The 16,820-nt window shown below is 38.1% G+C and overlaps 1 protein-coding gene across 1 annotated transcript; it reads right to left on the bottom strand.

The window, feature by feature from the left end:
* Positions 1 to 15,810: 15,810 nt before the first annotated feature.
* LOC126785185 (transcriptional regulator SUPERMAN-like) lies at positions 15,811 to 16,479 on the bottom strand. Its single transcript, XM_050510799.1, has one exon. The coding sequence runs from the start codon at positions 16,477 to 16,479 to the stop codon at positions 15,811 to 15,813; it is 669 nt and encodes a 222-aa protein (XP_050366756.1).
* Positions 16,480 to 16,820: the final 341 nt, after the last annotated feature.

A 16,820-nucleotide genomic window follows, 5' to 3' on the forward strand; every position in this document is an offset into this window, starting at 1 on the left:
AGCAACCCCGTTTGATCATACTTAATTACTTAAGTGTTGAATTCTGTCTTCAGGTAAATCAAATGAGCCGAGGAATTATAAAGAAAAAAATGATGACCAAGTCTGCAAGAAAACTCTAAGAGGAAAATATAGGAATTATGACACACGAGGACAATGGGAATGATCGATAATCAAACATGAAATGGGGTCAACAACAATAGCGATAACAATAACAATGTGATTCGAGCAGCTGCAACAACTTCCATTTTCCTCCAAATTTGTTATTTTTTCTAATGATTCTTTTGCTGCCTTTGATTTCTTAACCCGTGCTAGAACAATGAAGAGACGCCCAAAAAACTAAATCCAAAGTCACGATACGGCCTGCATGCAAGTCAAGACATACAAACAAGAAGTTGGAATTTTCTGATGAAGAAATTCATTTTTAGTACGTAAAAGCCCTTTCTTTCATCAATTAGCTAGTATCTGATAGAGTGATAGGACCAAAGTATTAATAGGACCTTGATGTTTGTAGTTTGGGGCATTCTAAGACAGTAGTGCGTTCATATTATAATATCTTCGTTTCCAAGTTCAAACTGAATCTTAAGAAAAGATCGAGAGCAACTTTTCTCGAGAAAATTATCAAGGAACTTGAGCTAATTAATATTTATTAAATTTTTGGATCGTGCTAATTACATTGAAACGTTATATAGGGTATACATACGTCTGAAACTCTGAATGTCAGGGCAAACTGATATAGACGTCTGAGTAGTTTAAGATAAGAAAGGTTGTGGCAAACTAAGGTGTTAACAATGTCAGGACGACTGCTTGAGTATTCACTACGCCAGATCCACTCTTGAGCGACGACATCTGACGACATTGGACAACGTCCGTCGCCCAAAACACTTTAAGCGACAGATAACTGAGTTCGTCACTTAAGGAAGATCTGGAGCGACGGACAGTGAACACTGCCGTCGCTTAAACTCTATAGAGACGAACATTGATTTATTCCGTCGCTTTAACGTTTTTAAATCTATTTAGGCAGTTGGCCTTAAAGACAAACAGAAACTGGATCTGAAATTGAAAAATGATGCTGCAGCTGCGATTTTGAAGAGATTTGGGAGAAAATTTGAAGTAAGTGGTGTAAACCTTCTTCTAGCTCTCTTCTCATTGATTTGTGAGGTTAGCATGAACTCTATATCATTTCTTCATCTTTTTTTACCATATTTTGTGTTTATTTGAGCATGAATTTAGTGTTTTATAGTTTAGTTTTAATGTACTCATGCAATTGGAGGTTTATTGTAGAGTTTAGTGTTAGGATATTACCCAATTTTAGACCTTGAATTTGGTGTTTTAGAGCTTGAATTTGGTTCATTTTAGAGCTTCAATTTAGTGTTTAAGAGTTTAGTATTAATTTACTCAATTTATGATAAAATCAGTGGATACATCCACCAGTTGGTATGATGATGACCCTTTTATTCTAGCGACACAAGCAAAACGAGTTTTCTACCTAGAAGATATGAAGGCCGGTGAGACTTGGAAGGTCGTCAATGAGATGTCACACAGAAATGTCTATAATGCAAGTACACTTGCAATATATGAGGAGATGAGACCTCTGATAGGAAATAATATTGAAGAACCCTATCAAGAACCTACAGTAGAAGCATTCACGGGACACAGTCTGATTGCTGGTTTTACCATTGATTTGGGTTTTCTTGTTCAAGATGAAGAAGTGGGGGATGATGATGATGTCGGCATGGGCGAAGAAGAGGAAGAAAGTGAAGAAGAAGATGAAAAAAGTGAAGAAGAAAGTGAAGAAGAAAGTGAAGAAGAAGAAGAAGAAGAAAGTGATGATGATAATGATGAAGAATACGACGGGCTTGGTTGGTCTCCATGATAATCGATAACAAACATGATTTCTATTTTCAAACTATGAAATCAAAACTTATGTTTTATGATATCGGAACATACCGAATGAATGTATGAATTTCTCTATTTTAATCTTGTGACTTGTAACTTATATCAATGCATCATGTTGTGTAAAACATATAATTGGAAGAAAATGGTCTGAAAACATTAGTTCTGTAACACCCCTTTAAGCGACGGCCTTTGCTTAATTCGTCACTAGAATTTTTCGCCTAAGGCGACGAGATATTAGTTTTACCGTCGCCTTAAGCTAAATAATTGGCGCGTTACTATCTCCCCCAAAAATTCACCAAAAGTTTGAACGAAATTCTAAAATGTACTTAGACGACGAGCGTTGATTAAGTTCGTCGAGAATGTGGGGGTGTATAAAAGTAAAGAACAGAACCTAAATCGATCTCTACAGAAGCCCTCGACCTCTCTCGCCGCCCTCAACCTCTCTCACCTAAATCGATCTCTAAATAAACCCTCGACCTCTCTCGCCGCCCTCAACCTCTCTCACCAAATCGCTCTCTCTCTGTCTCTTTCTCCACCCTCACTCTCTCTCTCTCTCTCTATCTCGATCTCTCTCTCTTTCTCTCTCACCAGCACAATCCTTGAATTCGATGGCTCCGGGTAAGCCCAGAGGGAAGCGCGGGCAAATCTTCGCGGCTCGTCGAGCAGCCTTGGCCGCCGCAACATCTGAGGCCGCCACCTCCGCGACCACAACCACTCCGACCACTCTGTCCTCTGCTCCTCCGCCGCCTCCCCCATTTGAAGACTTTGAAGACGAAGTCAATGAATCATCCCCGTCCATCAACTCCACCATGGAGGGTGGCTCCACCTCCTCTGAGCCGGTTTTGAGCATTAGGTGTAGACTGAGCATGGTGCCACTAAGTATATCATCGAATCTTTTGAGTTGATTTGTTTTGATTTTGTTTGGTTTATAGTGATTTGGATTTCTATGAATGCTTAATTGTTTAGATTTGGATTTCTGTGATTATCCTCCAGACTGCTTAACATTGATTATTGCTTTCTCTTGTTCAGTTATCGTGGATTGCTTCTGATTCGATGTGTTTCTCAATGTTTGATGCAGCTCCGCAGGAGCGGAGACGGGGTATTGTGGTCGGCCACAAAACGGGATACATCGTCAAGGCTATGGGACACAAGATCTTACTGCAATGGTCTGATTTCCACCAGGGCCCCTATTCAAAGGAAAACTGCAGCTTGTTGTCGAGGGACATCGGCAGTTGTGTCCGGTCCAATGTGCCGATGAAGAAGCATTCATATTTTCATCTGGACGATGTAGACAGGGCTGTAGTGCCTAATTTTCTGAAGGTAAGTGATTTTTCCCCAATCGTGTTTTTTTTCTGTGTTTTGATCCAAAAAATCAGCCAGTACTAATGTTACAAAATTTGTTTTTGTAGACAAACTATGAATTACCGAAAGACGAATTACAAATGTTGGAGTGGATTGACACTGAGGCAGGAGCAATATTCAAAGATTGGAAGTATGACTGCCGGAAACACTTCTTGGCTAACAAAGAGCACTATTTGGACAAGGGACCTGATGTTGTTCCTCTTGAGTTTTTGCAACGGCCAGAGCAGTGGCAGTGGTTGGTAAAAGAGTGGCAAAGGCCAGCATATGTTGTAAGTCATCTCACCTTATTGCTTTAAACTGTTCTATATTTTGATGTATTAACATTGTCAACTAGTGACTAACTCTTTGTTTTTCTTGTTTTGAGGCCGTGTGTGAGCGCAACAAAGCCAATCGAAACAACAAGGCGGATCCTATCAATCACCACTCCGGTTCACGGGCTATAAGCTACAGAGCTGAGGAGCATCTCAAGAAAGGGCATCTGGCGCCCTTTTGTGCTGCTGTGATGGACGTGTACGGACCAGAACCAAATGCAAGGGAAGCGTTGGTGAGCTTTTTCAACAGAATACTGCTAGTTGGTTGTATCATTGACTACTTGACTTGTTGAATTAATATTTTTGTTGCTTCAATATTAATCAATGTGCATGTATGGCAGGAAAAAATGAAAACAAAGTTTGACGAGAAAAAGAGAAAGCGAGATGAGTCAAATCCGGGAGCAGTGGAACCCATGTCACATCCAGATGAGATTGAAATCATTGAGGAGGGTTTCGGACAGAGGAGGGGCACAGCAGTAATATGTGAATTCCTATCTTATAAATGTCTATGAGATTATTATTAAACTGCTTCTGTATTTTGTAAAAGTCAATTTGCAGTTTTGTGCCATTACTTACTGCTAGGCTGCTATCTATATAATGATTAACATATTGCAAATATGTTTGTCAATCTTGTTATTAGTAATACTCATTGGGTTTGTGCCTAATGGTTGTTTCTTATTTGCACTTTGTTGTTCATTTAGGCTAATATAGGAGCAGTGGAAATGATAGGTAAATGCAGAAAATGTATCTATTGCTTTAAGGTTTCGCATTGTTTAAACTTGTTCTTGTTTACAGTTACTTGTATTGCCCAAATTAATTTACTGCATTGTTTACAATCTATTATTGTGTTGTTTTAATGACAGGTGCGGGAAGAGCCCTTAGAAGGCCTGCAAAGAAGAGTGGAGGACCACGCCAGTTTGGAAGCTACAATCAAGATACGCTGGAGGAATTGAGGATTGTAAGAGAGGAGTCTCAGGGCCACAAAGAAAGAGCCGATCGTCTATTTGCAGAATTGGCGGAGTGTAAGGCAACATTTGAAGCGCGTTTTGCACTCTTGGAGGCATTTTTGCCTGCTACACAAGCGCCGGGTCTGGTAGGTAGTACTTTATAGGTTCTAGACTGTTGTGTTTAGGGTGTCAAAGTACATATTTTTTGAACAAATGTGTATGGTTGTTAGTTTGTGGAAGTAAAGTACATATTTTGCACATTTGCGCTAGTTTTGTACTTCAAGCTTTGAACAAATGTGTTGAAATTCATGGTTCTATTTTCTTATTAAATTCATGCACACTTGGTAAATTGGTTGTGTAGACAGGGCTGCTGGGGCTGGGCACACTTGGTTGGTCAATTTTTTTTTATATAACAAAAAATGCTAAAGCGACGGAGTAACAACTTAGCCTCAATCCCAACTAAGCGACGGCCTTAGTACAGAAAAGGTCTGTCGCCTAAACACTCTACCGACACAGGGTCGTCGCCTAAACAAGGCAAGGGTCTCGTGGCCTAAAAGTTTCGCGCCATGAAATGTCGTCGCCTAGGATAGATATATTCGTCATGAGAACAAATGTGCGACGGATACTGGTGGCGTCGCCTGTGTCTATTAGGGCGACGAACAGTGGTCCTGTCGTCGCTTTAGATATGGAAGGACGGACTTTAGGCGACGGTCGTTAGGCGACGGAGATGGCGTCGCTGTAAGAGTCTAGCGACGCATATCGACTATAGGCGACGTCAATTGATCGTCACTTAAACGTATTATGGGCGTAGTGATTCTAACTTACAGAAAATCCACAATATTTTTAATTAAAGAAAGAAGATAATTAGGCCGAATAAAGGGACAGTCTGATTGCTCTTCAAATTTCTATAATGCTGATTATAAATCTAATCTGAAAGAATTAAGAAGAAATTAAAAGAAGCCTGAAAACAGGAATCATGCAAAATCTAGTTCGCAAAGACTTGTTGGACAACAACCCTCACCATTTTTGTCTATAACAAATAAAATTGATGTAATATTGCAACAAAGTGCATGCATACATAATATTGCAATTAGATCAAGAAAAGGAAACTAATTGATGTAAAACCATTAATTGCGCGCAGACACAATATATGCTTCTTTGGTCTATTCTTGCCGCCGGAAAGGTGTGAAGTAATTTAAGGAAGGCAAAAAAAAAAGTAGCAGATTATCACACCCCCGAAATTCGAATGATAAAAATTCGAATTCGAAGCCATGAAACTCTAAAACAATCTCAAATATATTGAAATCATCTTATCATAACAGTGTATCGAAACTGAGTCCACAACATGACTCAGTTGACTTGAATAATACACAACCAATAGAAATGTAAAATTTACTCAATTCTCACCACAAACAATAGAAAGAAATTTCGACAATCTTTAGAGAAAGCCCTCTAATTATGCTAATCCACACCTGCAAAACTATCCCCTACACCATCGAATAGGTGCACCGGGATTGTAAACACAAACCTGGTAAGCTTTGCAGCTCGTATGAGTAAACCAACAATATACAAGAGAAAATACTGAAAATATTTAATTATAAATGCACTCATCAGTCACAAGACGGCCCATCTGGATGTCTAATAATATCTAAAAATATAAGTGCTCATGAGACATTCGGCAACCCATATGTTTACCCAAATTACATTTATAATATGGGTACTCATGAGACCGAGGTACTCATCTATTACCACTCATGCAGTACGTCGTCAGACACTGGGCAACCCATCTGTTACCCAATATCCAAAAAATATGGGTACTCATAAGCAGGTAACTCATCTGTTACCCCTCATGCAGTACACCAGCAGACAGACTAGAGCTCTAACTGAATCGTAACTGTAACCCGACCAAGGCTTGGTTCTGATACTGCCAACAGGTCCGAATATAGGTGCGAAGACAGAAAAACATGTCCGAAAAAAGAAAAACATGTCCGAAGACAGAAAATGTTTTAACAAGACTCAATGTTAAAACCACGTATAATAACAATCTACCCATGTTAGTGTACTACAACAAAACTACTCTTGCTCAAATAAAATAAATATAGTTGCCACAGTGTAATTCATTTGAAAATAAGAACGTAACAATATATAATATAACAACTCATATATATGTATCGTATTTACCATTTTATACACATACACAACCCACCATATTATATACATGTCATAGTTCGATATTTTTAAGAAAATGTAAATATGAGTCACCGCCAATGGTAGACTCGTCATAGTGAGATTTACTCACATTCACCATAGTCAATAATCACTAAAACGTTTTTAAAATCATTTATTAAAATAGCGTTTCACTTACCCATGAACCGTAGACGATCAAGTTCACGTAATTTAAACCAAAACATATTTTTAAAATAATTTTTACAAACTAGTGATGCAACGACTATGGTGACAACTCAAACTAAATTCAATAATTATAATACTACTTCGATCATGATGATCATTGTGAGGTTTACTCACCTTAATTCCCACGTGAAACTTCCATGACACCGAAAGCGATTTTCTCACTCGTTTCGTCGGTCACCTAATAGCATGATAAAATGCTTAGAAAACGATACGTAAAATATCATGTGACAATTTCTGTCACGACCTCAAAATTTCGAGTATGAAACTCAAATTTCGAAGTCATGAAAAACACTAAAACAATCTCAATGAATCGAAAATCATTTAAATGTCACAACAGATCATCTCTGAGTTCAAAATACAACTCAGTCAAACCGATTATTACAAACCAAAATTTATAATTCAACATTATAACAAATGGAAATGAATAATCCTCACAATGAAATCCACACAAAGTACTCACCATAAGATGAAAATAAATAACTTCAAGTCCTCTGAGCGGTCCGTCGATTTCCGCTAATCCACACCTGCGGAGTTATCCCCTATACCATCGAATAAGTGCACCGGGATTGTAAACACAAACCCGGTAAGTTTTGCAGCTCGTATGAGTAAAACAACAATATAACTCGCATATCAATATATACGAAAATCCACAAATCAACAAATATAAATGTACTCATGACTCATTAGACGGCCCATCTGGTTGTCTAATAATGTGAAAATATATGTACTCATGAGAATTGGGCAACCCTTCTGTTTACCCAAATGCATTTATAATACGAGTACTCATGAGCGCTGGTACCCCTCTGTTACCCCTCATGTAATACGCCGCCGACATTGGACAACCATTTGTCATCCAATATCAAAAATATATTGGTACTCATAAGCCGATAACCCATCTGATACCTCATATGCAATACCTTGGCAGACAGACTAGAGCTCTAACTGTATCGTAACTTTCGCCCGGCCAAAAGCTAGGTTCCGACATGCCAACACGTCTGAAGAATGGTCCGAAAACATAAACATGTCCGAAGACAAAACACGTCCGAAGACATACACGTCCGAAGACAAACACGTCCGAATACATACACGTCCGAATACAAACACGTCCGAAGGCAAAACACGTCCGAAGACATAAACACGTTTTAACAAAACTCAATGTTAAAATAACGTACAATAACCATCACGTTATATTGTAGAATCAAATCAACAAGCTCAATATATACATCTCATCATCAAAATGATCTTATTCGCAACGAAATCATGACAGTATATAATATAGCAAACTATATATGTGTACATATTTACCATTTATACAAATATATATTCCACTATATCATATACATGTCATATTTCATTCTTTAAAATTCTGCATAATCTTGAATCTCCGTGATAGAGCGTTTTATTAAAACGTCTATAATAAACCCTGTAAAACATCATCGTTAGTATAGAATAAGCAGGGATCGTTCTTTCCGGTGAATTGAAAGGAACTCTAAACTTTTAGTGTTAACAAATAATGGGGGGTTTGAGATTGATTATTAACTACTAAAATAAAACATAAATTACTATTTACATGATCGACTTCTCTTTAACAAACTTAAATCAAATTTACCATTACACCACATAATTACAAGTTCGAACCTATCATGCATTCTAATTCGACCAATTACATACTTTTTAGACACCAATACAATTAGAGCCTTAGGGGATCATCTAATCGTGCAAGATTTCACTTAACATTTAGATTGACTTAGGGCCTAATCTAAATTTGCATGCAATCGAATTCAATAACACTTAGAGTAGAAATCAAACAAGATTACATTTAAGCACCAAATCTTTGTTGGAGACATGTTTCATGTGTGGCGTCACCCACCATGGTTTCACATGCAAATTTCCAGAATTTTTTACCACTTTTAATCAACACAAAACCGAACCTACTTAGGGCATGATTCGATTTGTGTCAATATGGTTGATGAATCTAGCACTCAAACACAATCTTAGGGATTGCATCCAACCACTAAATTCATATGCACATATCTGAAAATTATCTAAAAGTATGAGAAAGATGATTAGAACACAACAATAGAAATACAAACTCATTAATTATAAGAACATAGATTCGGCATAGTCTCAAAAAAATATCAAATACAATCTGAAAATTTTAAAACAAATACAAAACCAATATTTCCACATAAACAACAACTTACAATCTTCATAGACAAAGAATTGTAGATTAACACAAATAGACGAAGCCATGGAGATGAGTTGCGAGAATCACACGTTGTAGGAACCTTGGAGGTGTGTCTTCAATGGTGAAACTCGGTGGAGATGATGATGGTTTTGGGGTGGACGGCTTGGCTAATTTGTGAGGGAAGTTTATGGTGGTGTTTTGGTAGAGTTTTGGCTCTTGAATGCTAATGAGAAGTGATCCTATTTGAGAGGTGAAGCCATGTATATATAGAGGAAAGATGGAGGGTTTGAAATTGCTTCTTTCTTCCTATAAACATGCCATGCTTTAATCCCTAAAACATGGAAAGTCTTATTCCCTAAAACATGCCATGCTTTAATCCATAAAACATGGAAAGTTTTATTCCCTAAAACATGCCATGCTTTAATCCCTAAAACATGTCATGTTTTATTCCCTAAAACATGCCATGCTTTAATCCATAAAACATGGAAAGTTTTATTCCCTAAAACATGCCATGCTTTAATCCCTAAAACATGTCATGTTTTATTCCCTAAAACATGCCATGTTTTATGCCTTTAATGATCATCTTCTATTTAATTGTTGCATGACTTAGCTCCATCTTTTTTTTCTTTAATTATCTCTTCAATCCAATCTGAAAATAAGAAAATAAAATCATAAGTAAGAGATAATTAGTTTCAAAACCTAACAAGGATTCCTAGTCAAACTAGGACTCTAAACTAATTATGCGTTTTAACTCATATAAGCACAAAAATGCATCCAATACCGCTCAAGACTCTTACTACAACTCAATGACTCAATAGTACAACAATAAGGGCTAAGCAAAGTACAAATTGAGGTAAAAACATGTTAAAAACGTCGCACAAAGTGCTCCTATCACTCCGCAAGGGTAGATTCGTAAATGTGAGATTTTACTCACCTTATAATCTCGAGCGTAATTCCACGATTCCGAAAATAATTCTTTTACTTGAATTATCAATCACCTTAAAAAGATAAGAAAAGAATTTAGAATCGTTACGTAAACCTTAAATGCCGAAACAGTAATAATATGTTACTGTTCAGCAATTTCTGAGTTAACGAAATTACTGTTCACGGAGTTACTATTTACGTATGTACTATTCATGTATTTCTGTACAAATACACATCAATTACGTATTCATGTACGTGTACATACTGTTTACGTATTTTTTTATGTATGCATACTATTCAAATATAAATATTGTCTCAGTAAATAATAATTACCGATTTACCCTTCCGAAATTACTTTTATATTTACTTAAAGTAATTTACATTTACCATACGTAAATAAAATTTACATTTACTGTACGTAAATTACTTTTTACATTCACCGTACGTAAAAATAAATTTTACAAATTACTGTTTCGAAAATACTATTCACGCGCCGCAGTACGTGGCGTCGCGTGGGGTTCACGCGCCACCTCCGGCGACCGCGCGTGGGGCCCACGCACCAAGCCTAAGACCGGCGCGTAGGACGCCACCGCCGCCCCATTTCTCCTCCTCTCCTTCTCCTCTACCTTCCCACGGCCTCACGCCGCCCCTAGCCTCCTCCACGTTATCCCACGCGCCGCCTAAGGCGGCGGTATCCTCCCTCCTCTATTCCTCCTCCAATCTCCACAATTTCAAACCCAATTCATCCAAAAATCCACACCAAGCATCACAACTATCAAAATATGCAAACCCTCACCTCAATCGAAGCTTTGGACCGTCAGATTCGCCGGTGAAGCTCAAGAAATCACCGGCGTCGGGTTGGATTGAATAGTGTTGTGATTTGGCCCCCAATTCGCTTGTAGATGGTTCCAAGGGTGAGGATCGGAGTCGATGTACTCTCCTCCGAGCCCTTGCGTTGCCAGAGATGGTGGTTCGAGCGCGGCGAGTTGCAGGAGCTTGGTGACATCGTGCGGCAAGGCACGGTGCGGCGAGCTCAAGGGTTGCAGCGGAGGGTCGCGCGATGCTCTAGGGACCGGCGGTGAGAGGCACGGCGGCCTGGAGACGGAGATCGCCGGTGAAGATTCCAGAGGGAGAGAGAGAGGGCTCGGGGGAAAAAGAGAGAGGGAGGGAGGCGGGTGCGAGTGAGGAGAGAGAGGGGTTTCCAAAAATGGAAATCTTAATCTGAAAAATTCTCTTATTATACTCGTTTCCAGAATCGGAAACTAACTTCCAACGTTAATAACTTTCACGTCCAACGTCCGATTCGAACGCGTGACGCGTCCACGAACTTATATCGACTAGCTCTTCAACTTTCGTAAAGGGAGTTTTCGCAAACGAGCGACGAAATAAAAGTTGATTCCCACGTCGCGGAAACGTAACGTTTTCCTAGATAAACGTTCCGATAACATTTTCGTTTTCGATTTATCCGTCGTCGCAAGGTGACACAAACACGTTTAATGACTTTCACAAATTTTATAAATTTAAAAGCAATCCAAAAATCGTTTCGAAAAATCGGGTTATTACAATTTCAGTACAGCTAAATGTTGTTCATAAAACATTATTCACAGAACACTGTTCATATTTTAATGTTTCACTAAACACTGTTCGGTTTTACTGTTTCACAGTTACTGTTCATGAACACTGTTTATCGTACATGTTCATGAACATTGTTCACAGTACTGTTTATGTGTCGTCACTGTTCACCGACCGCCACCAATGACCACCAAATTTCATCAGCACAATCTAAATGTCATTCTTAACAAATTTCTAGTTCACCACAAAGTCTAATTCTGAGCCTACACACTTCAATTTAATAAAAACTAAAAAACCCCAATTTAAAACCTATGATTTCTTTCCTTCGATTCTCTTAGACACAATGATTTGGGTTAAATCTTTTGGAGGGTTTGTAGTATGGAAGGAGACATTCAAAATGAGACAAGAATCTTACCGATTGGTTGCCAGAGGAGGAAGATCCGACGAGTTGAATTACGGCGAAATATGCATTTTCAGGGGAACTTCTGGGCTTCACCGCTTCCAAACGGCGGCGAGATGGCGGGTAGCGCTGCCACCAATCGACAGGGGACGCAGCAACCTTTCAAACGTGACCAGTGCGCCACTCTATGGTGGCCGGGCGGCGGAGATCCGGCGGCCCAAAGTCAGCCGCTCGGGGAGAGAAAATCTGGGATTTTCGGGTGTGAACAGTACCCATGAACAGTACCGATCCAGATTTTTCTCCCCCTTTTTCTCTTTAATTCCCCTATTTATACTATTTTCTAAAAATGTCCAAATATCTTTTGATTCGTAACTTCTTCATACGAACTTCGATTTAGGCGTGCCGCGTGTTCACTAATTCGTATCGACGAGCTCTACGACTTTCATGTAAGAAGTTTTATATAAAACCCAGTGAGTTAAAAGTCAACTCTTAGATTCGTCAAATTGAACGTTCCCGTACAATTAATTTTTCGAACCCTTTCGTTTTCACCCTCATAAAATAAAATTGGACAATGACCAACTTAATAATATCAGGAAACTTATTGGAAATTAGATGTGAATTTTTGGTGTATTACATAGGTCGAATGCCACTATGCTAAGATTATTGCTATTTCGAATTGGCGACCCTGATATATGTCATCACCTTATTATCCATCATAATATGCATCATAATTTCCACTACAAGATTCATGTGTCATGTTCTTCTCCAAGTATTTGTTTAATTTGTTTATTTCAATTCAAATACATTACGACTATATAAATAGCTACCTACGTTAAGTATCGGTAGAGCCATAGAGGTGGCGGCAATGGTGGTGGAAGCGGCAAAGGCAGTTGCGTGAGGAAGAGACAAATAGGGTGAGTAGAGAGACGACGGAGATAGAGAGAAGCGGAAGTCATGGCTGGATAAAGTGAGAGAGAAAAATTGTTACACGGGTATATCAGACACTTCATTTTAAATGAGGGGATAAATTTGAACATTGGGGTCCCTGTCTCCTCCACATTCGGTTTTGACGTCATCATTAGAGAGCATTTGAAAATTTGTCTAATTTTGATCGATTTTGATACTACAAGCTACATCTGATAAAAATAAAAATAAAGACATATAACTACTGTGACCGAAAGTTTAAAGTAGTAATCTCTAATATTATAAAGTGAGTAAGAGAATAACATCAAATTACAAACTGATAAATTTATCATTTTGTCATCAGTTTCTCATAAACAAATATAGAGGCTATAAAATAAAAATAAAAATTGTGGAAAACAAACATGGGTAGTGAGGAGTCGGAAGTTATGATAAAAATTAACTTCCATGAAAATATTCACGGGTAAATACTAGTAAATTAAAATTAATCATATATATATAATTTGCCACATGAGTTAAAATTTTAAAAGCGTTTTCTCTAAAATTATCAGAAGCCCTAAAACGTTTTCTCTTGTAATCAAACCGGGACAACAATCTTGGACAATTAGCTTGTGCATGGGAAATTGGGGATCACTATTCATCAAACGAGACTAGTTAGCTACAATGAAACAAGTATATTTGAGCGAGCATCGGAAAATTACATTGCATTAAAGAGTATCCAAAAGGACCACTTGAGGATATGATTTTGCCATTTAGGATTTTAGGTGAGTGAACAGAGGCAAAGAGTGGAAAATTGGGGTGGGTGAATGGGTGATGGTGACATTCGCCGACTCAGACTAGCTAGGTTAACTTTACCCCATACCTTCATCTTTCTGCTTTCACGAAAACTATTATTCTGGCAGGTTCTGCTTTGGAGACTCAGACGTCAATTTTCCTTTTGCGCTAGAATTCGCTTCCTGGCTCCATAGTTTAATTTGCAATTCTCACAAGGAATCCCATACATTCATTTGATCATTTCAAAAATCTAGCTAGCTAGAGAGAGTGTGAGACTGACCAAGCAAGCAAGTGCAAGTGTATGTACGTATGGGTTTCGCTTATATCGTTTGGGAATGCAGTGACCGAATTATGTGTTTCTTAATGCCTTTCTTAATAAGGAAAGACCATCATGCTCCTGATTAATGAGAGAAAGAGAGAGATCTGAATCCATCATAATGATTAGGTACTATTATGATTTGCATTTTGGATTCTTCTTCTGATATAAATGTTTGCATGTTCCCAAGAATCTGCAGTAGTTCTCATGATCTCTCTCTCTCTCTCTCTCAGGATAGTCTCTGCATCATTGGACAAGGCAACACAAGACATCGAGTAGTACTATAGTACTCTGCATAGATGATGTAATAAAGAATGTATGTCAAACGAAAATGAGTCCTTGACTTCAGTAGTGTAATATTTTGCTAAGCTGCAGGAAACCTTTGATAGAAAACAGATGCATTTCTTTTTTAGTTCGTTTTTTCTCATCAGAAAACATCACATAACCTCCTGATGCACATAAAATTCACATATATAGAAGGATATGCAGTTTGCAATTACTCTTTAACCAAAAGAAAACTACAGAAGTTAGCTACGTACATATGCTGTGAAAACTTGCATTGCTTTTCAATTTGGAATATTTCGTGTATAAACTATAAAGTATGCGTGATGATAATTCTCTGTCACTGTCATTTTTGTTTCCAACATGCAGTTTCAATTTCGAGAAGAAAAAAGCAACAGCTAGAGCTAGGGTCAGAGAAATGGAATTGATCATTCACAAGAATAATGGTCTGCATTTCTCAGAGAACAATCACAAGAGTATCAACTATACAAAACATCCTAGCTTTTCCTTTAGAAAAGTTGATCACATATTCATATTTCACTGATGATGGCAATATAGGAAAAAACTTGCGTACAAACTAATATGTACGCGTGCGTCCAAACTCTCGTTTATTTGCACACTTTGGGAATATAAATATATGATTTTAACCGTTCAAAAGTTTAGTTTATTACTAAAGATCATTTATGTAAAAGATCAACATAAACAAAAATCATCTTCATAGTCGATTGCATCAAACAAATTAACGGTTATGGTGAAAGTTAGTAGTCTCATGATCAACCGTCAATTTGTTTGATGCAATCGACTATGAAGACGATTTTTGTTTATGTTGATCTTTTACATAAATGATCTTTAGTAATAAACTAAACTTTTGAACGGTTAAAATCATGTATTTATATTCTCAAAGTGTCAAAATAAATGAGAGTTTGGACGCACGTGTACATACTAGTTTGTACGCAAGTTTTTCTCGGCAATATATATCTCAAAGACTGAAACAGCTATAGATCAACAAATTCAAAGTATGAGACAGCTGCAAATTCAAGTTTGTTGTACGCTCAAATCAAAAGGAACAGTACCCCCACACTTCCATTGACAACAGATAACAGATGATGAACATGATCAATTAGAAGTATATAACAATAAAAAGTGAAACGGATGATGACCAACTGATTTGCAATTCATATAGTAAAGAGATTAACAACATCAAATGACAAAGGAAAGAGCTATGCTAGTTGGGATTTTCATAAGCTTAGTACGTGAACCATCATAAAAAACCGTTTTACTAAACCAGTTCTCTCTCTCTCATTCACATATCGAGATTAGAGATTAGTGAAGAAATTCTGCTAATATGCCGAGCTGACATATCACAAATTTCATTTTTGTTGGAAAGTGAAGTGCAGATTTTGAAAATAGTGAAGCTAATTATATATGAGATCTGAATTAACTTACTGGATATAAAATTCCCACTTAGCATATAAGCAGTGAAAATCATTCACTTATCTAGCTCGTTAGAGATGCCCGAGTCGAAGTTCCAAATCCACTTCCTCTTTAGTTGGATTTTTAAGCAGCAATCCCAAATCAAAATCCTCCCTAATCATGTTGATATGCTTCTCATCTTTCTTCAAAACCTCGAAATCATCACCGAGATGACGTTTTTGTGCAAACCCAGCAGAGCCCTTGAGTTGATCTCCAAGCTCATAATCAAGAGCACTGCTTCTCTTGATGACTTTCTTAGGATTAAGGAAAGCAGGAACCTGATGTTGATGAGAACCGCTGTTTAATATCATCAGCTTCTTATTTGCATGATCTAAAGTAGCTGAGGAAGGTATGGACACATGAGTGCTCCAAGGAGAGACCAATTGCGGTCGGTAGTTATTAGCACCTGAAAGAGATGATGATGATGATGATGGCGACGAAGAGAGGTAAGACTTAGGGTTAGGGTTAGGGCTAGGGTTCGGATTAGGGTAGGGAGAAAATTCGGAAGAAGAGAGGATCGAGTTAGGTGGTAGGAGTCGCAGCCTAGCTCTGTCTCTCCTATGGACATTCATATGACCCCCAAGAGCTTGAGCAGACCTGAATTCTCTCTTGCAAAAGCTACATGTAAAGTTCTTTGCAGTCCATGGAGAAATATCGCTTAGATCTTCTTCTCTTCCAAACCTCAGGTTTACACAATCCATAGCACGATCTTGATGGATCTTTCGGCAATTAAGTACGTACTACTCAGAATGTTCACTAGAACCTACCTGCAAGCTAGGATCGATTTCAACACCATGAAAGAAAATTTTAAAACGAGAGAGAGAGAGAGAGAGAGAGAGAGAGAGAGAGAGAGAGAGAGAGAGAGGAAGAAACACTCACAGGCACTGATCTGAGATCGAACTAGCTAGCACTACTTGTGATGAAGAAAATAAAGCTAGCTAGCTAGCAAGTTCTAACTTCGATTCGAAGGGACTGAATAATGAAAATCAGATCGATGATTTTGGAAGTCTGCTAACTGCTGATAGCACGTCTTGTACTGTAG

The sequence above is a fragment of the Argentina anserina genome, chromosome 2, assembly GCF_933775445.1.
Source record: "Argentina anserina chromosome 2, drPotAnse1.1, whole genome shotgun sequence".
In the NCBI taxonomy this organism is placed as follows: domain Eukaryota; kingdom Viridiplantae; phylum Streptophyta; class Magnoliopsida; order Rosales; family Rosaceae; genus Argentina; species Argentina anserina.

Coding starts and splice junctions, on each gene's coding strand:
- LOC126785185 (XM_050510799.1), bottom strand. CDS start 16,479: ATGGATTGTGTAAACCTGAGGTTTGGAAGAGAAGAAGATCTAAGCGAT.